The following is a 12,912-nucleotide window of genomic DNA, read 5'->3' on the forward strand; positions in this document are numbered from 1 at the left end:
TGCAGGGACTAGATGAATAGTGTTTTTAAATATTTAACTTAAATACCCACATGTGTAAAAACTAGTGGGTAACAGAAATTTGAATACGCAGATAGAATTACTGATACCCAATGATTTTAAAATGCATGGGTAAAATACCCACAACACCAAAAGCTTAACTGGAGCTCTGGCATATCTTATGTGGGGTGTTTCACATGAAGTATCATTTATGACAATCTATGGTGCAAAGTTTGCCAAAGTTTTGTATTGCCTTGCATCAGCATCCGACTGTCAGGAAACTAGTATGCAGTTCGTGTAGTTTTGTTCAATAAATATTATTGCGCCCGACCCAGAGTTTTTAAGCATCTATTTTAAAATAGCCACCATTAAATTTAGATATTAAACAGTCATCACAATCTGTCAATTTACAATGGCCTAGTACCACAAAGGTCAGTTCTCCTTATACATATTTATATATATTCTTATTTACATGCTTTCGTGGCCTTCATTTGTAGATAATAATAATTTAAGTTTGTCTCAATTTAATTTCTTTTTAAAAAGGACAAAATAATTACTGAGTCTTGATGTGGCATGAGATTTGTATCTATATACGTTTTTAGATTTAAAATCAGGATCGATCAATCATATTGTCATTTAATAATGGATACGTACACACACAAAGTTTTGTTTTTTTTACCCATGTATCCTTTTGCCTTGTAGGATACATAGGCAATAATAATAAAAAGATTCACAATCTACCCATATCACCCTCAGATAAACGCAAACAGATATTGTTTGATGTATGGACGTAACTTTAACATATACTGAACAACAAAAGTTCCTGTGACACCAATACGAAGATGTGTTGCTTGCATCCCAACCAGAGGTGGACACACACACTATTGATTTGTAAATTGACATTTTGGGATGTTCATGGTTTTTTTATGAAATCACTTTTTCTGAAGTCAGTATGGCAAATTAAACAATTTGAATACTTACAGGAGTCTTTTATCTGTTGCAAACCGAAATTGTTTTAGATTTGGTAAAAAACATAACTTTGCATTAAATCTTATTCAATATCACAGGAACTTTTGTTGTTCAGTATAGTATATAAAAATAGGATGCTGATTGTTTTACTTTCATTACCAGGAGAATGGGGAACAAATCGCCTTGAAGCGATGCCGGGTGCAGAACGAAATGTCGCCCAAACATCGGCAGCGATGGAAGATGGAGGTAGACATCATGAAGCGACTGTGTCACGATAACGTGATTGCTGCCCGGGAGGTCCCTCCACGACTTGATGTCACTGGCGATGAGGTCCCCCTGCTGGCCATGGAATACTGTGCTGGGGGAGACCTGAGACGGGTAGGTTACTCTCTCAGCATTTCCAGTTTTGTAAAAAAATAATCTCACATTCTTGAAGTGTGTTCATTAATGTGAACCATATGTACTGTTTTTTGTTTGTTTGTTGTTTAACATCAACCTGTAAAAGGGCCTCCCTTCATAAACAAGCATACAAATTCCAATTGCCACCATGACAAAAACACAAGATGTGCAGTTAAGCAGTGAGCATCTTAAGGGAAGTAACTGAGTGCTATATTGGATGGCATTGTTTTTCAAGTATCAAGATTGTTTTGTTTGTGGTTTTTTTAAAATGGAAATAAAAACGAAACATGTGGCAGACTTTATGATGATGCGGGTGGTGCCTGAGAACCAAGACTATTATCTTTTTTAGCCTTATATGATAATCATGATAATATTCACTTTTATTTATGTTTTTCTGATATCTCTATTCCTTGTACATGATTCAATGTGTGTTGAGGGGCGGTCGGGTAGCCTAAAGAGTTTTCTCGTCACACTGAAGACCCGGATTCAATTCGCGACATGGGTACATTGTGTGAAGCCCATTTCTGGTGTTCCCCACCGGGATATTGCTGGAATATTGCAAAAAGCGTCATAAAACATTACTCACTCACTCCCTAATGTGTGTTGACTAAACTGAGAGGGACAAACTTCAATCCACAGGTGCTGAACAAACCTGAAAACTGTTGTGGGATGCGAGAGTACGACATTCGCTGCTTGGTGCGGGACATTGCGCTGGCTGTGGAGTATCTCCATGACAACCGGATCATCCACCGTGACCTGAAGCCTGAGAATATTGTACTGCAGCAAGTGGAGGAAAGGGTAGGAATCAAAACATACGGTCATTTCATTACTGTTTGTTTGGTAGATCTTTGGAATGTGATATTCCAAGAATCAGCCACATACGTGCATGGAACCAATTGTCCCTGTTGAGATTTCAGGGTAGATTGGTTTCCAGTTACTGATGCTGGTGTTGAGAACTGATTACAATGGATGACGTGGTCACATTCGCTGACTCGGCTACTTGCGACCCAGCGGCATGAATCTTTGCTCAGCTTTTAGTGACTGGTGTATCTGGTGTATCCAACCATCTTCCCAAGGCAAGGGCGTTAACTGTCTATAAAAGTCCAGTTTCCACCCTTGCCGGACTAGGCTGGAGTTTCATGGCTCGGTCGTAGCGCCACCAGTGTTGGGTCCCTTCTATGTCCCTCCTATTGATCAATCAGATTCCACCTCTCATATTACTTGCATTTGCGTCTAACAAAATGGCAGCGCCCAGTAAAAGACGATCAAATCGATAATCAAGATCTATGCTGTAACAAAACGTGTCTTACCTCGCAAAGTGCATCAAATCACTTTAGCACCTTGATTAAAAACATGAAAAGATTTGAAAAATATCTGTCAACGCCCAGTTGACATAGACATGCTCTGCACATCCTGCAGTCGACCAAAATCAATGTTGTTTACGAACCGGATATCTAGTTTGTTATGCAGCTTTGATTGGACGATGCAAAGAATTGTTAGTCCACCCAAAATGTAACTCCGGAATAACAGCCTAGTTTGGCATGGGTGGAAACTGGACTTTTACAGTCAATTAACACCCTTGCCTCAGGAAGATGCAGGCCACTATGCAATAACTGGGATATTGCTGACTGGCGTTAAACAACGCTGACTCTCTGGAAGCAAATAGTTCCCTGTTCTTCCATCCCCTGGGTACTGCACATGAAACCTGTACCGGCATTGGTAGACTGGGGAACTGTATGCTAATGTGATGCCGGAGCTGTCAGCCCATGTTGTCCTCGGTGTTTCAGACTGTGTACAAGCTCATAGACCTGGGCTACGCCAAGGAGCTGGACCAGGGAAGTGTGTGCACCTCATTCGTTGGAACTCTGCAGTACCTCGTGAGAACCTTTTTATTTCATCTTGCACAATTTTCAAAATGTTGAGACCCGTGAAGATCTGGGGTAGAATAGATCTTCAGGAACCCATGCTTGCCGATTATTTACAGACCGCAGTCATATAGCTGGAATATTGCTGAGTGCGGCGTTAAACAACAAACCAACCAATCAAATCAAAATGTTGAATTCTTGGTAATTCTTGGTGAGAGTGGCTTTACAGTGCTCCTTGTCATTTCTTACTTGTCAGGTGTCGGAACTAGAACTGACTCATACAAATATTTTGTCAAAGGTGACTCATGTAATGTGACTCATGTGATATTGGCCCCGTGAAGATCCGGGTTAGAATAGGTCTTCAGCAACCCATTCTTTCTATAAAAGCTAACTATGCTTGTGGTAAGAGGCGACTAACGGGATCGGGTGGTCAGGTTCACTGACCTGGTTGATGCATGTCATCGTATCCCAATTGCCTGGATCGATGCTCATGATGTCAATCACTGGATTGTCAGGTCCAAACTCGATTATTTACAGACCGCCGTCATATAGCTGGAATATTGCTGAGTGTAGCGTTAAACAACAAACAAACAAACAACATGTGATATTGGAACGGAAATCATGTCTTCCTGCTATGATCTTTGCTCATTCTATCAACCACTGGTTTGTCTGGTCCAAGGTTATCTACAGGCTGCAATTACTCAGCTGGAATACAGCTGAGTCAGCTATTAACCACAGAACATGATCACAGACATCTGTGACAGCTCCTACATGTAACAACCACTGCCAGTATCACCAAATTACACTCACTTGGGAAGTGGTACTGTAGCCCAGTGGTTAAAGTGTTTGCTCATCATGCTGAAGGCCCAGGTTTGATTCCCCACATGGGTGCAATGTGTGAACCTCATCTCTGCTGTACCCCACCGTGATATTGCTCACTCACTCACTCACTCACTCACTCACTCACTCACTCACTCACTCACTCACTCACTCACTCACTCACTCACTCACTCACTCACTCACTCACTCACCCACCCACCCACCCACCCACTCACTCACTCACTCACTCTCCTGGAAGCCTGCTCACTACAGCTAACACTTCAATGTGATTGTCTGAAAAGAGTTAACTTCTTTTATCCAGCTATTTACTACAGAATAATCTTGGCACAGGTCCTGAATAAGCAGAGAAATATGTTAAAATTGCCTTTCACATTTATTCATGAGGGGTAAAAATGGCTCAGTGGTATGTGCTGCATCCTGCTTTGGAAAGTTGCCTCCCTTAGTTGACCAGGATCTGCTGATAGTGGTTTCACAACTCAGATGCACCCCCTTGTACATGTTTTTGTCACTGCTTGTGTTAGTGCAGGTTTGCCCCCATGTTAAGTTCACATGCTGGGAGATTGTTCAAAACAGAAATAAATGCACTTCACTGACTCTGTGATTGTGTCTGCCCCAGGCCCCCGAGCTGTTTGCGTCCCAGAGATACACATGCACCGTGGACTACTGGTCATTTGGGACAGTTGTGTTTGAGTGTATTGTGGGATTCCGGCCTTTCCTGCCCACCGTGCCTCCAGTCAGATGGTGAGTAGACTCCAGAGGGCGCCACTTGGTTCTGTCATCTCGTATGCTTCCACAGTGTTGATCTAGACATCGTGATTAATGCCTTGCGTGAAATTAGATGCTAGCTTTATGTTATGGTTGTCCTTTTTTGCTTGATCCAATCAAGATCAACCTAAACTATGGAGGCACTAAACCATCTGGGGGTCTGTTACCAATCTCTTGCTCTCAACATCATTACTAGAACAGTGATGAACTAATAAAATAAATATCCAAACAACTATGAACACCTGGTTTGTTTTAGTTGCTAAAAACACACGACGTATGTTCCCCATATCTAATTAGGATCAGACTTCCAACTTCATCAATTTAACTTTAATTATTAAATAAACATTAACCTTGTTAGTAAGTTGTTACCCTTTCAGCTGTGAACTTTCGTGAATAGTTTTGAACATCAAGTGTGCCGCGTGTTGTCATTGGAATAAGTACTTAATCCAGAGCAACATCCGAAAGTTAAGAATTGCATAGTCATCACATACAGTCTGAAAGAAAGCAATTTGTAAGAGTTAAAATTAAAGTAAGAAGAAGTGAGTGATGAAATCACACTACTATATGCTGTGATAAATATTTGTGTCTGTTGTCATATACTTATCAATTTATCTAATAAATCCTGTGTTGTATCACTTCCATCGTGTTTCTCTACATTCTTTTGGTAAAGTTTACATTCTCCGGATTTTAATGCGATCAACCAATCATTACCTTCCTTTTTGCAAACAAATAGCCTACGAGTCATTTGATTGGCTATCAACCCCCATGCTGCTGCTCCAATGTTTGATAAGGTGTGTTGAAATTAGCATGAAATTGGTACCTCTATGGTGTTATATAACATTTGTTTTTATTATCCAACCCACATGTTATTTCATACAGTATAATAATTTGCAGTCTGAAATAGTGTTGAAGTGGCTTATTTGTCAAGAAAATCCTGATTAGTGGCATCGCTAAAAAAATGGCTGAATGTCCAGTCGTCGAGTTGATCTAAGTCAACAAGCAGTTAAAACATATTTTGTTTGATAGGCATTACTTAGAAGTTGACGGATGACAAGATAGACACAATTTTTATGGATAACAACTTCTTTAATACTGTAAAAAGCAACGTTTCGGTATTATACCGTTGTCAAGCAAGACTGAATGAGGGACATAGTGCAGAATATATATAGCAAGTGGAGGATTAACAGCAGAGGATTAACAGTAACAACAAGGGCATATATGAGTGGGATAACATAGGTAGGTGTGACAACAAAGGGATTATGCTTTCACAACACGATAGACAGAAAACACATAGCTAGAAGCCAATGGGGTTAAAATGAGTTAAAACATAATTTATGAATGTTTTATCAATAACAGGCTACATAAACTTGTACAAAAGATCGATCCTCTGAAGAAAAAAAAGAAGAATACCCTCATATATTTATTTTTCTCAGAAAACAAACGTCAATTTTTCTATCTTAACCATGCACATTTACACACATGTATCCTTGTTCTTGTTAGTTGAACTATCATCTGACCTACATTCCATAATTGGAATAACACGAGTGTCTGATAACGCGGGGGGATCTGCTGCGTTATCGTGGGGGATGACTGTACCTTGAAAGTTATTGAGACATTGTCCCAACACAGAAAGTTGATTACCAGTTAGCAGACAAGGTTTTAACATGATGCGAAAATATGCATCCAGTATACTCAAATGTATAAAGAATGGATGCAGATTGCATAGAATGGATTATTGCACCCTGAGGGATACCCAATTCTTTACAAGAAATATTACACTCCAGTACTTGAAATAGTATTACAGTACACTTCATTTCTTTCCAGAACCCTCATATTTCCTGTAGAAAAGAGTTACTGTATATCGTCGTCTATAAAGCGACCACACATATAAGGCGACCCCCCTGTACAAGCCTTCAAAATCAATGCTAATTCATGTACCCCGTCTATAAAGCCAATCAGAATGAAGCACGTCACCAGTGCATACTCAATGCCTACATTTGCAATAAAAATGTGTTCCACAGAAAATAATTACAACATATCCCTTCAGAGAATTCAAGGAAACAAACAGATCATAACAATTAAACTTGGTGAATACAAATTTGAGATAAAACATCTCTAGACATGATGATTTTAACAATTAAATTGTATTTCCTGTTCTGATAGGCATTGTTTTATAGGCAGAGATTAAGATTACCGTGTGTATTGTCTCGTAAACTAAGCAGGAAGCAACAATCAGCTGTGCACACGTTTCCGGAATCTACAGCTGATTAAAAATTATCCCTCTACTATAACTTTAAAGAATTTGGATACAATGATCGTATGCATTGTATCTGAAACTATTATTTTATCAGGATTAATTTATTCCAATATCATGTAAGTTTAGTTGCAGCTTCACTCTATACATTTAAAATAAATAAATAACTATACGCGTAGCACTTTAGTACAGCTGATGTTATGTGTTCTAAGATTGACTTGACAGGACTGCTGATGTTCGTGAATCTCATCCTTTTTGTAAAACATAGCATTTAGGACTGTTGTAGGGTTAGATTTACTAAAGGGTAAATGTATTGTGAACAAGATATCACCCAAGTGAGATTGACCAATCAGAGAGCAGAACTACTGACCCCACATGAGCCCGTATACGTCAATAAAAAACTAAGTTGGTTGTTTTGAGACCGTATACGGTCGGTAACAGCCATGTTCAGGATTTTCCAACACTCACTTCACATGTATCACATGAAAATTCTGGTACAGAAATTTGTTATTCAACACTGTTTTGTGTTTTTATATCAATAATTGTGATATACAGGGACATTAATGAATTTCAAATCACGGTCGTGACTTTATTGCTAAAGACACGGACGTATATACAAGTCTTTGCTAAAGATTATAGTTATAATTGTCAACATGGTTTGGCCTCTTAGGTTTGAAGAGTAGTCTCCCTTTGACCCTTAACGTTTGCGTACTGAGCTTAGAAAAGTAGTGCAAGATGGATACCACATAATGAAAATTTTTCAGCATAATAAATTCGTTATAATGGCTTTAGTTGCCGTATGCAGTGTCATATTAGGTTAGCAGAAAAATATTTTTCTGCTAACCTAATATGGCACCGTATATGGCAGCTAAAGACACTATAACATATAGTATATTTGGGACATATTTTGCGAATATTACTCGATAATTTGGGGTTCACTATGGGAATATTTCCAAATATGTTTGGGTAGATGTGTTGTGAATGTAGTTATATTACCCAATATGTGGGGGTAGATGTGTTGTGAATGTAGTTATATTACCCAATATGTTGGGGTAGATGTGTTGTGAATGTAGTTATATTACCCAATATGTGGGGTTAGATGTGTTGTGAAAGTGTGTGTCTGGCTGCAGGCACAAGGAGGTGTGCCAGAAGTCCCCAGAAGACATCTGTGCAGAGATGACTAACACAGGAGAGGTGAAGTTCCACAAGAGGCTTCCGGCTCCCAACCACCTTTCCAGGTTTGTAGTTTAGTTATGTGTGGAGAAGTAAACTCTTCACTAACAAATGAATGAATCTGTTTTATCTGTCAGTGCTGGTCAGGAATCTGTGACGTAGGGTCAGAACACTCTCCTACCCAGAGTTCCATGCGGCCGGCAGCTAGCCAGTATAGTACCTCTGCCACAGGCCAGCGCCATGTGACGCTTCATCACATCATTCATAGTCCATTCAAGATATTGCGTATGCTTTTCATCCGTTTCATTTTTGACAAGTTTTCACATTTTCATAAACAAATGTCAAAGAATGGTTACGGTTCATTAAGAAAGTATCATAAAACGTGAAAATCGACTTGTTTTTACTTAGTTATCCTTTGTTTACTTTGGTTGTGCGGCTGCACGTGCTGTCATTGAAGCCCAACGGAGAGTTAGCGATAAGGTTAATTTGATGTATAAATATATATTGTCACTGTCGCAGTTGTAGAAGTATATCTATATAATTATGCAAAACAATATGTAAAGCGCCCCCAAATACTTGCATTAGTCCTTTCTATACTGGTTTCTGAAAGATCGCGTTTGTTTACAAACAAGAGAAAAGTCCAGTCACATGATATGCAAATTAGCCTGTGGCAGTGGTGTTATGCTGAGTCACCACTGCACCAGAGTGTGGGGTCAGGAAGACGCTGATCCCTTCTGTTCCATATGGGAAAATAATTACATTTCTCTGCATAAAGATATGAGGCATAAAAACAATGGCAATCCTCAATGGGATGTCATCTCAGAATAATTCACCAGAAGAGATCATCAAAAGATGTCTCTACACATTACCAAGCTGATGCAATGCAATCACAGCCAGAAGCCAGTCTATATTATTAGTCAATTGGTGACATTCAAGATGGGGTGAAATTTGTTAACATTTGTGTCAAAAGTTTTCATATTTGTCAATGAATGAGGATGAATGTGTTCAAGATGTCAGATCTAAAACATTGTTCATCAGAAGATTACACTTTCCTCCAAGAATATGCAAATAACATAGGCTTTTGGACAACTCGCAAATCTGAATCTACTTGTCCATAGAGCATGTTTAGTTATCCAAATGTTTGATGTGAGATATTGTCTCCCTCAGGACAATGCGGGGCTACTTTGAGCAGTGGCTTAGGAAGATGTTGCGTTGGGACGCGAAGGCCAGGGGAGGGGGCCTCACGCCGGACAAGAGGCCCAAGTGTTTCAACATGCTGCAGCATGCGCTGGACTTGAAGGTCAGTGGACTGGTTGTGATATCAATAGGGATAAGGGACCACATCCTGTCTTTCTGTCATACATCCTGTCTTTCTGTCACAGATCCTGTCTTTCTGTCACACAACCTGTCTTTCTGTCACACAGCCTATCTTTCTGTCACAGATCCTGTCTTTCTGTCACACAGCCTATCTTTCTGTCACAGATCCTGTCTTTCTGTCACAGATCCTGTCTTTCTGTCACACATCCTGTCTTTCTGTCACACTTCCTGTCTTTCTGTCACAGATCCTGTCTTTCTGTCACACATCCTGTCTTTCTGTCACACTTCCTGTCTTTCTGTCACACTTCCTGTCTTTCTGTCACACATCCTGTCTTTCTGTCACACATCCTGTCTTTCTGTCACAGATCATGCACATCCTGTCTTTCTGTCACACATGCTGTCTTTCTGTCACAGATCATGCACATCCTGTCTTTCTGTCACAGATCATGCACATCCTGTCGTTCTGTCACAGATCATGCACATCCTGTCGTTCTGTCACAGATTGTGCACATCTTGTCTTTCTGTCACAGATTGTGCACATCCTGTACGTGGAGGCGAACCAGTTGATCACGTACCCTGTGCCGGAGGAGCACACGATGCAGAACCTGCAGCTGATCATCGAGCAGGAGACAAAGATCCCGGTGGCGGAGCAGGACATCCTCCTAGCAAGCGGCATTCCTCCGGACCCCAGCGCCCCGGCCTATCAGTGCTGGACAGAGCCGGTGAGTCACTCTACTGGCCAGCTTGTAGAAGTAACCAACCGGTGAGTCACTCTACTGGTCAGCTTGTAGAAGTAACCAATCAGTGAGTCACTCTACTGGCCAGCTTGTAGAAGTAACCAACTGGTGAGTCACTCTACTGGCCAGCTTGTAGAAGTAACCAGCCAATGAGTCACTCTACTGGTCAGCTTGTAGAAGTAACCAACCGGTGAGTCACTCAACTGGTCAGCATGTAGAAGTAACCAGCCAATGAGTCACTCTACTGGTCAGCATGTAGAAGTAACCAACCGGTGAGTTTCTCAACTGGCCAGCTTGTAGAAGTAACCAGCCAATGAGTCACTCTACTGGTCAGCATGTAGAAGTAACCAACCGGTGAGTCACTCTACTGATCAGCATGTAGAAGTAACCAGCCAATGAGTCACTCTACTGGTCAGCATGTAGAAGTAACCAACCGGTGAGTCACTCTACTGGTCAGCTTGTAGAAGTAACCAACCGGTGAGTCACTCAACTGGCCAGCTTGTAGAAGTAACCAACTGGTGAGTCACTCTACTGGCCAGCTTGTAGAAGTAACCAGCCAATGAGTCACTCTACTGGTCAGCTTGTAGAAGTAACCAACCGGTGAGTCACTCTACTGGTCAGCTTGTAGAAGTAACCAATCAGTGAGTCACTCTACTGGCCAGCTTGTAGAAGTAACCAACTGGTGAGTCACTCTACTGGCCAGCTTGTAGAAGTAACCAGCCAATGAGTCACTCTACTGGTCAGCTTGTAGAAGTAACCAACCGGTGAGTCACTCAACTGGTCAGCATGTAGAAGTAACCAGCCAATGAGTCACTCTACTGGTCAGCATGTAGAAGTAACCAACCGGTGAGTTTCTCAACTGGCCAGCTTGTAGAAGTAACCAGCCAATGAGTCACTCTACTGGTCAGCATGTAGAAGTAACCAACCGGTGAGTCACTCTACTGATCAGCATGTAGAAGTAACCAGCCAATGAGTCACTCTACTGGTCAGCATGTAGAAGTAACCAACCGGTGAGTCACTCTACTGGTCAGCTTGTAGAAGTAACCAACCGGTGAGTCACTCAACTGGCCAGCTTGTAGAAGTAACCAACCGGTGAGTCACTCAACTGGCCAGCTTGTAGAAGTAACCAACCGGTGAGTCACTCTACTGGTCAGCATGTAGAAGTAACCAACCGGTGAGTCACTCAACTGGCCAGCTTGTAGAAGTAACCAACCGGTGAGTCACTCAACTGGCCAGCTTGTAGAAGTAACCAATCAGTGAGTCACTCTACTGGTCAGCATGTAGAAGTAACCAACCGGTGAGTCACTCTACTGGTCAGCTTGTAGAAGTAACCAACCGGTGAGTCACTCTACTGGTCAGCATGTAGAAGTAACCAACCAGTGAGTTACTCTACTGGTCAGCATGTAGAAGTAACCAACCGGTGAGTCACTCTGCTGGTCAGCATGTAGAAGTAACCAACCAATGAGTCACTCTACTGGTCAGCATGTAGAAGTAACCAACCAATGAGTCACTCTACTGGTCAGCTTGAACTTACCAACCGGTGAGTCACTCTACTGGTCAGCTTGTAGAAGTTACCAACCGGTGAGTCACTCTCAACCTCCCTGTATAACTGAACACATCTCAATGCAGATAGTTTGCTAAGGTCAGGACATGTATTTATCAGTTTCATTAGCTGAATATTTATGTACAGTCTTTACTCTCTTATTAAATTAGGGGCGGTCGGGTAGCCTAGTGGTTAAAGCGTTCGCTCGTCACTCTGAAGACCCGGGTTCGATTCCCGACATGGGTACATTGTATGAAGCCCATTTCTGGTGTCCCCCGCCGTGATATTGCTGGAATATTGCTAAAAAGCGGTGTAAAACCATACTCACTCACTCACTCTTATTAAATTAATTTCAGAATGACGAGGAATGGATTGTATTTCTGTTCCGGAAAGGAAACTCCTCGCCCGGCCCCCGGAAGCAGAAGCAACTGCCTAGGATGGTTCAACTGATTGTGAAGGAACCCAGCACACTCCTCCCGGCACATGTGAGTCGGCAGATGCACCTACTCATCTGTGTCCCTTATCAGTGTCACTCAACCCGTGAAGATCCGGGGTAGAATAGGTCTTCAGCAACCCATGCTTGCCGTAAAAGGCCACTATGCTTGTCATAAGAGGCGACTAACGGGATTGGGTGGTCACACTCGCTGACTTTGTTGATGGATGTCATCGTATCCCAGCTGCATGGATCGATGCTCATAATGTCAATCTCTGGATTGTCAGGCCGTAAAATAGCTGGAATATTGCTGAGTGCTGCGTTAAACAACAAACAAACAAACACTTGTGTTACTCATCCCTGTTACTCATCCCTGTTACTCATCTCTGTTACTCATCAGTGTTACTCATCAGTGTTGGGGTGGTCGTGTAGCCTAGTGGTTAAAGCGTTCGCTCGTCACGCCGAAGACCCGGGTTCGATTCCCGACATGGGTAAAATGTGTGAAGCCCATTTCTGGTGTCCCCCACCGTGATATTGCTGGAATATTGCTAAAAGCGGCGTAAAACCATACTCACTCACTCACTCACTACTCATCAGTGTTACTCATCAGTGTTTCTCAT

The 12,912-nt window shown here is 41.6% G+C and overlaps 1 protein-coding gene across 2 annotated transcripts in view; it reads left to right on the plus strand.

Annotated features, from left to right (window-relative positions):
* Nucleotides 1-12,912, plus strand: part of LOC124132163 (inhibitor of nuclear factor kappa-B kinase subunit alpha-like) — a 39,351-nt gene that overhangs the window by 7,425 nt on the left and 19,014 nt on the right. For both annotated transcript variants that reach the window (XM_046495917.2, XM_048400876.1), the window contains 8 exons: nt 1,129-1,344; nt 2,005-2,163; nt 3,153-3,242; nt 4,687-4,811; nt 8,220-8,327; nt 9,430-9,562; nt 10,110-10,301; nt 12,216-12,344. In XM_046495917.2, the coding sequence (XP_046351873.1) occupies nt 1,129-1,344; nt 2,005-2,163; nt 3,153-3,242; nt 4,687-4,811; nt 8,220-8,327; nt 9,430-9,562; nt 10,110-10,301; nt 12,216-12,344 (1,152 nt within the window). The remainder of the gene's footprint in view (nt 1-1,128; nt 1,345-2,004; nt 2,164-3,152; nt 3,243-4,686; nt 4,812-8,219; nt 8,328-9,429; nt 9,563-10,109; nt 10,302-12,215; nt 12,345-12,912) is intronic.

The sequence above is a fragment of the Haliotis rufescens genome, unplaced genomic scaffold, assembly GCF_023055435.1.
Source record: "Haliotis rufescens isolate VD_foot unplaced genomic scaffold, xgHalRufe1.0.p SCAF_20, whole genome shotgun sequence".
In the NCBI taxonomy this organism is placed as follows: Eukaryota; Metazoa; Mollusca; class Gastropoda; order Lepetellida; family Haliotidae; genus Haliotis; species Haliotis rufescens.